Source organism: Suricata suricatta, chromosome 4 (genome assembly GCF_006229205.1).
Source record: "Suricata suricatta isolate VVHF042 chromosome 4, meerkat_22Aug2017_6uvM2_HiC, whole genome shotgun sequence".
Classification (NCBI taxonomy): domain Eukaryota; kingdom Metazoa; phylum Chordata; class Mammalia; order Carnivora; family Herpestidae; genus Suricata; species Suricata suricatta.
The window spans coordinates 57570655-57584471 of record NC_043703.1 but is presented as its reverse complement, the minus strand read 5'-3'; the positions used below and the strand labels follow the sequence as shown (position 1 = coordinate 57584471).

Genomic DNA, 13817 nt, shown 5'->3' with positions numbered 1-13817 from the left:
ATAGGTCTTTTACATCCTTGGTTAGGTTTTACTCCTAGGTATTTTATGGTTTTTTGTGCAATTGTGAACGGGATCAGTTTCTTGATTTCTCTTTCTGCTGCTTCATTATTGGTGTATAGGAATGCAACCGATTTCTGTACATTGATTTTGTACCTTGCAACTTTACTGAATTCATTGATCAGTTCTAGAAGGCTTCTGGTGGAGTCTGCCAGGTTTTCCATGTAGAGTATCATGTCATCTGAGAAAAGTGAAAATTTGGCTTCTTCTTTGCCAATTCTGATGCCTTTTATTACCTTTTGTTGTCTGATTGCTGATGCTAGGACTTCCAGCACTATGTTAAACAACAGTGGTGAGAGTGGACACCCCTGTCGTGTTCCTGATCTCAGGGGGAAAGTTCTCAACTTTTCCCTATTGAGGATATTAGCTGTGGGCTTTTCATAAACGTTTATAATGTTTAGGTAAGTTCCTTCTATTCCGACTTTTCTCAAGGGTTTTTATTAAGAAAGGGTGCTGTATTTTGGCAAATGCTTTTTCTGCATCTATCAACAGGATCATATGGTTTTTATCTTTTCTTTTGTTAATGTGATGGATCACATTGATGGATTTGCAAATATTGAACCAGCCCTGTAACCCAGGAATGAATCCCACTTGATCATGATGGATAATTTAGCAGGTGGTGCTGGGAGAACTGGACAGCAACATGGAGAAGAATGAAACTAGACCACTTTCTTACACCATACACAAAAATTAACTCAAAATGGCTGAAGGATCTCAATGTGAGACTGGAAACCATCAAAACCCTCGAGGAGAAAGTAGGAAACAACCTCCTTGACCTCAACCACAGCAATTTCCTACTCGACACACCCCCCAAAGGCAAGGGAAATGAAAGTAAAAATGAACTATTGGGACCTCATCAAGATAAAAAGCTTCTGCACTGCAAAGGAAACAATCAAGAAAACTAATAGGCAACTGATGGAATGGGGAAAGATAGTTGCAAATGACATATCGGATAAAGGGCTAGTATCCAAAATCTACAAGGAACTCACCAAACTCCACACCCAAAAAACAAATAACCCAGTAAAGAAATAGGCAGAAGACATAAACAGACACTTCCACAATGGAGTATTACATGGCAATGAGAAAGAATGAAATCTGGCCATTTGTAGCAAAGTGGATGGACCTCAAGGGTGTCATGCTAAGCGAAATAAGTCAGATGGAGAAGGACAGATACCATATGTTTGCACTCATAGGTCTAACAGGAGAACAGGAGAAACCTAATGGAGGGCCAGGGAGAGGGGAAGAGGGAAAGAGAGTTGGGGAGAGAGAGGGACACAAAACCTGAGAGACTATTGAATACTGAAAACGAACCGCGGGTTGAAGGAGGAGGGGGAGGGGGGGAAAAGAGGTGGTGGTAATGGAGGAGGGCACTTGTGGGGAAAAGCACTGGGTGTTATATGGAAACCAATTTGACAATAAACTATTAAAAATATCTTCAAAGAAGCTTATAATTGTGTTTGATCAGTTATAAATAAAGCTAAAATGTAATTATAAGATGGGAAGATCTGAAAGTTTAAAAAGTTAGAAAAATATGCTCCCCCAACCCCCACTTAAAAGCCCAAATTATGGCTAACTCATCATTCTTTGTCTCCAAAGTACATTTATCTATTTCAGTATGTCCTTCCCTAAAAGGACTCATGTGTTTTCAAGTAACTTACCAAACAGTTTTCATGAGCAGCTATAGTCGCTTTTTTTGCAATGTATAGGACACTATACTCGGAGTCTTTAGGGCAGAGTGCACATGTCCTTTTTTCCATCTTTTCTGCAACCTGAAAGACACCTATAAGTAACATCCCTGATGAGAAATGGAAAAGTGGAATTTCTTGGTCTCCGTAACTCCTCCACCAATCTTAAAGTAGAAGGCAGGGCACTTGTGTTTATGAGAAATTCTCAATTCTCAGAGAGATTTAAAAAAATCAGGACCCGAGTGGAAAAGCAACTATTGTCTATTTTTTTAATGGCTTAATGAAAGAAGGACAATAATTAATGAATTCCTTTGAAATGTCTAAAGATGAGGAAAACTTTGTTCAAGAAGCTACCAGGGGGTGCCTGGCTGGCTCAGTCAGAAGAGCCTGTGACTCTTGATCTTGGGGTTGTTAGTTTGAAACCCAGGTTGGGTGTAGAGATTACTTAAACAAACAGGGGCACCTGGGTGGCTCAGTCAGTTAAGCATCAGACTTCGGCTCAGGTCATGATTTCAGTTTGTGAGTTCCAGCCCTGAGTTGGGCTCAGCGCTGACAGCTCAGAGCCTGGAGCCTGCTTCAGATTCTGTCTCCCTTTCTCTCTCTGCCCCTCTTCTGCTCATGCTCTGTCTCTCTCTATATCAAATATATATATAAAAAAAATTAAAACAAAAAAGGAAAGAAACACAACTAGGAATTTAAATACAAAGCTCTCAAAACACTGGCTTGCCAATACTAAGCTCTCAATAATTATTACTAATGTCATTACAAATCAAAACGAAAACAATGATGTATTCAAGAAATAGTGCTCTGGTTAATTGCCTGTAAAAAGTTTTTGGATCCTGTGTCAGACATTATTCAAAAATAAATTTTGAGTGAATTAAATATATAAATGAGCAATGTGCTAGAATTTAAATGCACTTAAATCTAGCATTATAATAAATTAGGAAAGATACATAAAGGTAGGAAACTGATTTTTTTTAAAAAAAGAAAGGAATGGGAGAAAGGAGAGGAACTCAGAGAAGAAGAGCTAGGAAGAATATGGAAGAATAGACAGAGAGGGAGAAAGAAGCCATCTGTTCTCAAAATCTCACTGGCATGTTAGTGAGGGGTAACCTTCTCATTCGTTTGCTATTGACTTGGCCACAAGCATCCATTTAACAATTTTTTTTGCCCTTTCCAATGCTCATCCTTTTATTGGTTTTCTGTAGTAAAACACACTTCTGTTTTTAATCTTCAACTTTTAATTTTGAAACAAAGACTTATTTTACCATTTAATGGTAAAATAAACAAATGGTAAATGACAGTTTTAAATTTAGATGAGGTTAACCACTTAAGGGGTTCCTAAAAGCTGTTTTTGTTACTCAAAACAAAATCTCTGAAATTAGATCTTGCATTTCTTAAAATCAGAAGACAGCACTTTTTTTAAAAAAGGTTTTTTATTTTATTTTTTTGAATTTTAGATTGAGAGAGTGGGGGGGGGGGTGTGCAGAGGGGGAGAGAATCTCAAGCAGGCTCCATGCTCAGCTCAGGAGCCCAATCTCACAACCACGAGATCATAACCTGAGCCAAAATCTAGAGTCAGATGCTCAACTAAGCCACCCACGTGCCCTTCGAAGACTGCACTTTGGAGCAGCATTTATCTTACAATCTCCCCCACCCCCCCAATGTTTATTTGAGAGAGAGAGAAAGAGAGGGAGAAGGACAGAATATGTGTGGAGAAAGGGCAGAGAGAGACAGAGGGAATCCCAAGCAGGTTTAACACTGTCAGTGTGGAGCCCAATGCAGGGCTCAATCCCACAAACATATCATGACCTGAGCTGAAATCAAGAGTCAGACGCTTAACTGACTGAGCCACCCAGGCACTCCTCAAATGAGTTTCTTCTTTAATTTCTGTTTCCTGGATTTGGGTCCTAACAAGTGGGGATTCAAATTTGTAGTCCCTCTGCTCCCCAACAATCAAGGAAAAGGGATTGAGACTGAGAGAAAACCCTCAAATGAAATGAAACAGGCTAGCTGCTTCTATTCATTTCAAACCACCACCAATTTGGGAGCACCTCTTGTGGGAGAGTCATTTTGCTGGGCACTCTAGACTGGGTGCTGTCTGACAGTAACATAATGCGAGCCACAAATGTTGAGTTACAGCTAAAAAACAGGTTTAATAATTTTAATAACAGGCTTTATTCAACCAAATGTATGCAAAATATTATCCTTTCAACATTTAATTGATATAAAAATTAATTCATTCTTTAGTACTGGTCTTTTAAAAAATTTTTTAATGTTTATTTATTTTTGAGAGAGAGAGAGAGAGAGATAGAGAGAGCAAACAGGGGAGGGCCAGAAAGGAGGAGAGACAAAGAATCCAAAGCAGGCTCAGGCTCTGAGCTGTCAGCACAGACCTGACATGGGGCTCAAACTCATGAACCATGAGATCATGACCTGAGCTGAAGGTGGAGGCTTAACCAACTGAGCCACCCAGATGCCCCTAATACTGAGTCTTTGAACCTCAGTGTACTTTATGCTGAGTGTGTCTTAACTAAATAAGCCACATTTTAAGTGCTCATAGCCATGTGTAATGAGAGGCTACTGGGGGGAACAGCACAGCAGAGGACACAAAGAAAGAGGAGACAGAACTGTTGTCTGCAAGAAGCTAACAAAATAAATAAGGAGACCAAATACCAATGAGGAAATTAAAATAGCAGAATAAATGCCACAAAGGAATTAACTGCTGGGTGGAAGATACAATACCTGCTAAGGATCCAGGGGAGTCCAAACTCCCCTGTGGGCTGGGGTGTTGTCAAGGACATGGGCCCTGAGCTGCAACCTGGAGACAGACAGGGGAGTGGGGGTGGGAGGAACACTGGAGGCTATGTAGCGATGTGGGAAAAGGCCAAGAGGTTTGACCCTGAGACAGAAAACCAGGAGCCTGAAGCGGGGAGAATCCGTGCAGAGGAAGCTGGAAAATAATTCGAGAAATAGACAGTGGAAGACTGCCAGGAAGGATTTTTAAGCAGGGGAATAACATGATGAAAGCATTGTTTAATCAACTAAATTTCAATAAGAAAACAAACACAATGTGGGGAGTGAAGGATATTACAAAGTTGCCAACTAAAGAGATAATATGTATGCTTTTCTTGGTCTAAAATAATTTACATTATGGGGGGGGAGAGTTGTTTTAAGCTTGATCTCAATACATGGAAATACTGTGCTCCTGAGTAGGAAGACTAGACGTAATCATGTCAATTCTTCCTCAAACAAGTTGTAGGTTTAATGTCAACTTAAATCCCAAGAAGATTAAATAAGTTTATTTGGAAAAATAAATGGGCATGGATCTTGAAGGAAACTTTGAAAAAACAATTCAAGGGTATCTGCCTACTCCATTGAAAACCATATAATAAAGATACAACTAACACAAAAGAGTAGATGACTACTTCAAAAGAAAGGACACAAAGTATAGAGGGAAGCAGACTATAATCCATAATTATGAATTTAAAATACCATAAAGTGGCATTTACATTTCTTCTCTGGCCATCAGGACTGATATCCTCAGCCCATTTTCTATTAGTTTTTTATTCACTATCTTCTTATTGATTTATCAGTTATGCATTCAGGCTGACTCTTTCTTAGTTATATGTGTGTTCTTTTAATTTTGTTTATAATGTGGACACAGAGTGTTTTAATGTTTCATTTGATAAATTATATCAATCTTTGTGTTTCTATGAAGGAGATAAAACTTAGAAAATACCTCTATAGCTTTATTCTAAAATTTTATTTATATTAAAATATTGTTAAATTTACTGTATTGTACAGTATGAGATGCAGCTCTAACTTATTTTGATAGTGGTTAGCTAGTGATTTAAATCTCCTTTTCATACATCTAATTATTACATATGTTTGGATTTGTTCATATACTTCTATTTTGTTCCATTGATCTGTCACTTCCTCCATCAATACATTTTATAATTTTCAATGTTTTAGAATATATTTTATATTTGACATTATACCCCACCCTAGATGGAAAATGAGGAAAAAAATCCCAATATTTTATTCACCTCAGGCCCCAAATGTACTTTGATACAATACTATAATCTTTTTAAAAGAACACACAAACTGGAATATTAAATTTATAAAGCACAGGCTAAGAAAAAAAAGCATCAGTCAGTTAAATTATTAGTGACAAAATCTGGAATAAGAATCCCTAATAAAATAGTATGATAACATTTGATAGGCATGTAATGGTCCCTGTTGTATAAGAGCTAGACATTTTCACAGTGTTAACCCTTTCCTGTGCAAAGCCAGACTTTTGGATAGGTGCACTGTGCAGGGCTGAGCTGTCAGACTGTGGATACCTGAGCATGGCCTCCTGTGTTTCCTCTGGGGACTCTGCCCCAAGTCTGCAGGGTTCTAGGGCTTTGGCACCTGGCGAAATTGTGGTGGTAGCTACACTGTTGCCTTCTGACCTAGAGTTTTGTTACTACTACCCCCAAAGTGGGATACACAGACTCCTCCTAATGGCTTTTTCTTGGTAAAACACCTCCTCATCATAGTTTCTTATAAGACCTTGGCTTTTCCAACTTGTTCATTTTTCCACACTGAGAATGCATGTAACTCTCTGGAGTTGAGGGGGAATCACATTAGAGACTCTTACATAGATAGGCATCTCCCATTATCTGAACGCTGGCTATGCGTTATCCAAAACTCATGGACTAAATAAACACATTTGGATAACTGATAGTCCTCACTTTCTGAATTCAGGAACTGTATAGGTTCAGACAGGGAGGGACAGGTGTATTATGGGAGCTGGGGCATTTTAGGGAAAAGTCCATTGGTCTCCATCAGCAGCTGACACCAAGAACAATGAAGATCAGCCTGGCTCCCCATGGTCCTTCTATTGTGTCCAGCAGGGCTAAGGACTCAGAAACTGATCTGATAAGAATTCTCAAAACATTAAACTGGTAGTCAAGAATGGTTATACCGAATGAAGTTACAGAAAAATGACAAGCCAGTAATATATGAACTATGACTAACTCAAACCAATAGAGTGAATCTCCGTCTCTCTAGGCCCAGCTCCACCAGGAAGGGATTGATAATGCCACAGCTTCTGCAGGAATGTCAGGGGTGTCTTTGAAATGCTCCTCTTCCCAGATACGGTCTTAAAGCCCACTGGACAAGGTCAGTCCAGCCAGAGGACAGACTCTGGGGTCGCCAGAGTAGATAGCCAAGAAACACATTCCACCAGTAAATAAGTGGATGATGGAATGAAAGTCACTGATCTTACAGTTCCATTTACAATGCCCTTCTGTTATGATTTATGATCTGGACTGGCAACCAATGTATGGTGCTGGCTTAGAAACTTAATCCTCTTCTTTGATCAACTTACCCTTCATTGCACCTGTTTTAATTCTTCCATTATATATAAAATGTGGGACAAGTCAGCTTTATCACTGACTCCCATGACTGCACACCTGAAATGGATAAAGACCAAAACAGAAGAGTGGACATTACAGAGCTGCTTGATAGTAGACTTGGAAAATAAATGTATTTGTGAGAGCCAGAAAGCATTATTGAAGACAGCTTTAGAATGTATAAACAGGGGGGCACCTGGGTGGCTCAGTCAGCTAAGCACCCTTGACCCAGCTTTGGCTCAGGTCAAGATCTCACAGTTTGTGAGCTCAAGCCCTGCTTCAGGCTCCACACTGACAGTGCAGAGCCTGCACAGGATTTTCTCTCTGCTCCTCATGGGAGTCTCTTTCTCCCTCACTCTCTGCACCTTGTTCCCTTGTGTCCTCTTTCTCAAAAAAAAAAAAAAAAAGTATAAACAGGAATAAGAATGGGTGTGTTGTGAGAGAGGGGTGGTGGACAGCCAAGGAGTAGGATGTTCAGTGGACTTCTTTAGCATATCTGTCTCACAGTTATGCACAGGGATGATCCTCAGCAGGCATATTTGTACTATGTGACTCCATTTCCCTAGGCACAGCTGACAGCCCCAGAGGACCTGCCTGCCCTACTCTCAGATATACAGAATTTGGAACACAAGACTTTAGTTTAGATTGGGGAGGTTTCCCTCCTGTGAAAGGCTTTTTCCATCACCAACAAAATAGAAGCCAAGCTCCTCAGTGGTACATACAAGCCCACTCATCCCTTCAACAAATTCTTAATAAGAACCTATTAGGCACTACAAATAAAACAGACAATGAGATGAGAGTCTCAACTCTCATGGAACTTATATTGTAAGAGTAGAGACAGACAAGTTTTGTTTTTTTTTCCTGCTAGTGATAAGTGTCATGGAAGAAAAGAAAAAAAAAAAAACAGAGCAGGGAAAGGAAGTAGAGAGTTGTAAGGACAGTGAGGTATTCTCTCAAATAGGACAGTCAAAGCTATGGAGAATACACTTGAGAGATTTGAAAATGGTGGAGAAGTGAGAAATATGATGTAAATAGAAAAACCCTGATGCAGGGGCAGACTTGAAGGCTTAGAGGACCCACAGGTCAGTGAGGGGTGGCAGAGTCATCAAGATGGGCAGGGATGGAATCAGATCAGGACCTGGGTTACACTGTAGGCCACAGTACGAGATTATTCTGAAGGGAATGAGAGACTAATGAAGGGCCCTGGTATAGGAGAATCACATTTGCTTTTTGTGTTTTAAATATCATTTTGGCTGTTGTGTAGGCTTGTCTGTATGAGAGGTTACAGTAGGAGCCAGATCAATAGTCCAGGCAGGAGAGGATGGTGGATTGGGCTTGGATGGTAGGGAAGGTGAGAAGCAGTTATTAGGTTCAAGATCTATTCAAGATCTAGTCAGAACTGGTCTGACTAACGCATTACATGTGAGGTGAGGAAGAAAGAGAGGCACTGAGGACAGTGCTAAGGGTTTTGGCTTTAGCAAATGGATGAATGGAATGCTGGTGGTTAAACAGGTTTGGAATATGTGGCTATAGGCAGGGGAACAAAAGTTCCCTTTGGGATATATTCAATTCGAATATATATATTCATTCTAAGCCTTGGTGAAGTTGGTTATACAAGTCTGGAGTTTGGGGTAGATGACAAGATGGAATCTCATCTCTAGTAACATTGCATAAGTAACAATAGCCAAATGAAAATATTCAACTGCTTGGTTTAGGGTTGCCACATGATGTTTTGAGGCTGGTGCCTTTTTGTGTTATCACCTACCTCTGTATGGGCACTCTTTCAACCTTTCTACCTCTGGTTGCCTCTTGCCATTTAAAACTAAAGGCATCCTCGCCTCCATAAAGCTTTCCTGAACACCAGATTGAGTAAGGAACCCCTCATTTGGGCTTCTGCAAGTTGCCTATTTGATTCTCTAAGGCGGGATCCATTTAACTCATCTCTGTATTCCCCATATCTAGCCCTCAGCCTGGCACATGGTAGGAACTCTACATTGTTTAAGTGAAGGGAAGGCGCAGACTCACAGACCATTGCCTCATTCACAGAGAGGGCCGCTGAGGATTTGAACTACTGAATGAAGAGGAGGAGACGGTTCCAAAGAGTCACATTCTCTGCAAGAACTTTCCCAACTGCTTCCTGAGACCCAGCTGTCCACTTCTCTTCAGAAAGGGGTCCACCTCTTGCCTACTTCTCCATGTCTCTGACAACACTGTCTTATAGGTGGGTGGAGCTGCACATGGAGAGTAACCCACCAGAGTTTATGTCAGTCTCCTCTGATGCCTCCACTCCCAGCGGAGGAGGACGGTAGCAATGGGCTGTCCATTACTAGTGGGAGAAAGCGGAAGACATAACTGTCACAAGTGAAGCTCCAAGGCAGAGGTCTAGGCAGAGGTCTGGGCACAGAGCCCCAGCAGAAATGCCAGCAGGGCTGCTGGAGGTGAACGCAGACAAGTCTGGCAAGTTCGACAAGCTCACCAGCACTGCTTGAGGGCCTGGGAAGTGGATCCGAGGCCCCCAAGCGGTAGTGGCACAGCTGGCAGGCCCTAGGCCCCGCCCTGTGATTGCGGGACACCGCACTCCCCCCAGTCCCATCCCCGTGCGTTCACGCGGGCTACGGGGGCGCAATACTCACCAGTGGGGTGGGGGAGCTTGTCCGACGCGTCCTTAGCCAAGGAACACAACGCTTGGTCCATGGCTGCACCCTCCGTGGCTGCCCAAAGGCTGCGCGCCTCTCCTGCACTTCCGGAAGTTCACAAGCTGCTGCAGTTTCGCTTTCGTAAAAGCTATGATGACCGATTTCCCCTGCCCACAGGGGAAGTTTTGAGCGAGACACAAAGGTTTTGCAGATGTAGTTCGCATTCAAATAGCAGCTCACATCTTATCCAGATCCGGTCTGAATCTGTTTTTTTTTTTTTTTTTTTTTAAACTTGCAGGCGTTCCTCCCCTTGTCCTCACCCTCAGACTGGGAGGAAAGGTGACCAAAACCCCAGAGATCAGCTGGAGAAGTGATTGCTCTTCTGTTACTTAAAAAAATTGTGTAACACCAAGCTTTGCCTAAATAGGTATGTCATAAAGTAGGAATTAACAGACTGTAATTCCAGTTGCAAGTCGCAAGTCTTTATTTAGCACCCATGGGGTACACAGCACCATACGAGACGAGGTTTTCAGTGCATGTAATAAATATACATGTAGAGAACACAAAGGCATATAAATTACAGATAAAAAAAATTTCTGGAAAAGAAGCATATAATAGTTGGTGGTTTGCTGAGGAATTAAAGGAAAATGTCCGCAGGTCTTGCATTTTGAGGTTTTATAGAGAAGAAAGGCAAAATTGGAGACAGCAGAAAAACAGTATTTAAAAAGATAACCTGGATAGTCTTATCAAACATAGAACTGGATTACAGAACAATGGGGCTCAAAGGGAAGAGAAGAGCAGACTCTGGCAGCCAAGTTTTTGCCCTTAAATTGGGAGGATAGAGAAGTATTCCTTGACAGACCAAAAACAAAGTCTGTAAGAGACCATTAGAGACTGACAACTCAGCTACATCATGGTGTGGCACTTGAAGAGCCCCTTTCCCCATTCTCAGTTTATAATCTCAGGCTTTTTAGTATTCCACTCTGGAGTATGAGTAGACTGCCAAGATCACCAACTGATGAAAGTGTGTAACATGAAAGACAAAGACCAAAGGAAATATACAGGGAAAACAAACCTTTGAGGTCACGAAATTTGCAGGAAGAATATAGATATGAATGTGTGCACACACATAAATCTATATACATGACATTTTCAGATACTGCAACCATGCCAAAAATGGGATGCTATTAAAGAAAAATTCGGAGAAGAGAGCTCTAGAAATTAAAAATACAAGACCAGAAAAATAAAGCACAATAGACATATTGGAAGATTCAAACTGAGGAAATCTCCCAGAAAGTACAGCAAGAAGAGAGATGAAAATAAAATTTGGGGTACCTGGCTGGCTCAGCTGGAAGAGCATGTGATTCTGGGTCACAAGTTTGAGCCCTACATGGGGTGTAGAGATTACTTAAATTTTTAAAAATGCAACTTAGAAAATTGGAAGAGAGCCAATCCTGGAGGTTTAACATCTGAATAACAAGAACTGTAGAAATAAAGAAAGAACAAACAGATTAGGAATCATTAAAAGAAATGGTTCAAGATACTTTCCCTGAACTGGAGGACAAGGTTTCAGCTTGATGATCCCACCAAGAACCCATGATTAAAGATGAAAATGAACTTCACCAGAAAGGAAGTGGGACAAAGCTTTAATTCTATCAACTTCAAGAGAGAGAAAAACTGGTCATATAAGGAACAAAATGACATCTGACTTCACTAGTCCCCCTGGAAGCCAGGAAGGAGGCCATTTTCAGATTTCATACCAGCAGCACTCGAGGCTAGCAGCTGCCTTCAATATTGTGTATGGAGGCTACTCAAGAATTCTATATCCTGATGAAACAGCAATCAAGTATATGGGTAAAATAACAATAAACATTCAAGGTCTCAAAATATTTGCCTCTCAATTTTCCTTTTCAAAAGCAACTAGGAAGATGTCCTTCACCAACATGTTGGAATAAACCAAAGAAAAGGGAAATAATGGAATTTAATAGGAAATATCTAACATAGACAAAGGGAATGTCTAGGACACTGATGGAAGATGAGAACTGTGAAGCGGATCAAGATGTCAGGATTTCTGCACAAAAATATTTTCCATACTGATTAAGTATCTTCACTTTCAGTGTACTACCTAAAACATGTTTACTGTGAATAAATGTACTTAACTTTCCTCATCTGTCTGCAGGCTGTTTGATGGGTTATAACCTTTTGCTCCTCCTCTTCCTAGTCCCTAGGTTTTCCACTCCATAAAACAATTTCAAGTTAAATTTCCATCTAGTTCAATAGTTTTAAGAGATTAAATTGGGTCCAAACTTTGAATAGTTTTTTTAGATGTTTATTTATTTTTGAGAGAAAGAGAGATGCAAACTGGGGAGGGGCAGAGAGGGAGACAGAGGATCCAAAGCAGCTCACAGCACAGAGCCTGATGAGAACTAAGCGTGAGATTATGACCTGAGCCAAAGTCAGATGCTTAATGGACTAATCCACCTAGGTGTTGAAAACTTCGAATAGGTTTTTATTTGAACAGTAACCAAACTAAATCCAGAATCAAGTACAGGGAAAAAAAAAAAAAAAGAAAAGAAAAAGACATGAAGTCTCTCAAAAGCCAGAACTACTTTTAATGACTAGTTTTTGAGCTGGTATTCCTCTTCTGGTTTCAAGGGGGAAGTTCCTGGCAGCCAAATGTACATCTTCATTACGGGTAAAATTAGTTTTGGAGATTCCCAGTCCTCTTTCTGCTCCATGATCAGGGCTGGGTAACCCATAGCAGAGTAACTCCCTTTTTCTCAATAAAAACAATTTGCACATCATACACAGGAGAATCCAAGAAGCTGTTCCAGACTTGACAATGGGTAGAATCGCCTTGTTTTGTTGTTGTTGTTTTAAAGTGAAATTCTTGCCCAGCACAATCCCTTCTGGCCTAAATAAGCTAAGTCTCACTAGTTTCTAAGTTTTGTTTTTCTTACGGCTCTCCTCTACCTAGAAAAAAATATTCTAATTCCTACAGGTTTCTATTCCCTTTTTATTCTTGTCTATGTTTGTACTGGAGGAGTAAAAACAAATCTATGGAAAAGAAGTTTCATCTCAAAGTTTGCCAGAATCTTCCCAATAGGAGAGCTTTTCCATCTTAGCACTCAAATGGTTTGATGTGACAGAGTTGCAAGGAGCCAGACAGAGCTTCTCCAACTAGTGTTAAAATATTGGATGTAATATGTATAAAGTCAGATCTTACATATTCCACAGGCTCTGTTGTCCACCTTATGGCTTATAATGGTAAATTATTTGCCAAGAATTAAACGTAAATTTTGTAGGCAACGATGTGAAATTTGGCCTTTTGGGGGCATAAACTTAAAGATAATAATCACAAATGTAAATATGAACAACTGAATTCTATTGTGACATTTCTTTCTCTTAATATATAGATTACAAATAAGTTACAAACTGTATAATGGTATTTCATATAAAATATACACTTCCATCTCACTCATGTAAAGTTGAAGAGCATAAAGAATAAAGAGATTGCCTATGCGTTTGAAAACGTTCTTATTTTGTTCCTAGCATTTTAAGCCACACAAATGAATTCCTCTACAAGGGTAAACTGAAAGGAATGCTCTTGATGGATCACAGCCTCAGTTAATTCCACTGATGATTGAAAGTTCTCTTGCGTGGCTCTAATTGCAGTGTGATAAGCTAATTTCTTCAGTAGGCTTTAGCTACAGATTTATAATATTTTCTTTCTACACTTATTAACCCCACACTGGCAGAGGATTTCTTTCTCAGGCATAGTCCCAGCTTCATACCCATAGTCCCATGTTAGCTCTGTTCTTGCTTTCACATACCTAGAAAGTAGAAGTGAAAAAGTAAACATAAATTACTCTACCAAATGAACCAAACTTGATTATATCAATTTCTTAGTAACAATATAAAAAATCTTCAACCACCTTCTACCAGTTAGGAATGCTCTTTTATTAAGAATAATTATTTGAATTTTTAAAAAGATTTTTAAAAATTTATTTTGAATTTATTGAGTGTGTGAGAGTATG

The 13817-nt window shown here is 40.0% G+C and overlaps 2 protein-coding genes across 9 annotated transcripts in view; both read right to left on the bottom strand.

Annotated features, from left to right (window-relative positions):
- PHF11 (PHD finger protein 11) overlaps window positions 1-9909 on the bottom strand; it is a 31210-nt gene extending 21301 nt beyond the window's left edge. Inside the window, exons 1-2 of the mRNA XM_029936789.1 lie at window positions 9778-9909; window positions 1716-1837 (exon numbers count right to left, since the gene is read on the bottom strand). Of these exons, the coding sequence (XP_029792649.1) occupies window positions 1716-1837; window positions 9778-9838 (183 nt within the window). The 5' untranslated portion in view covers window positions 9839-9909. The remainder of the gene's footprint in view (window positions 1-1715; window positions 1838-9777) is intronic.
- Window positions 9910-12368: 2459 nt separating this feature from the next.
- Window positions 12369-13817, bottom strand: part of SETDB2 (SET domain bifurcated histone lysine methyltransferase 2) — a 65686-nt gene continuing 64237 nt past the window's right edge. For all 8 annotated transcript variants that reach the window (XM_029936781.1, XM_029936786.1, XM_029936783.1 and 5 more), the window contains one exon: window positions 12369-13613. In XM_029936781.1, the coding sequence (XP_029792641.1) occupies window positions 13496-13613 (118 nt within the window). In that variant the 3' untranslated portion in view covers window positions 12369-13495. The remainder of the gene's footprint in view (window positions 13614-13817) is intronic.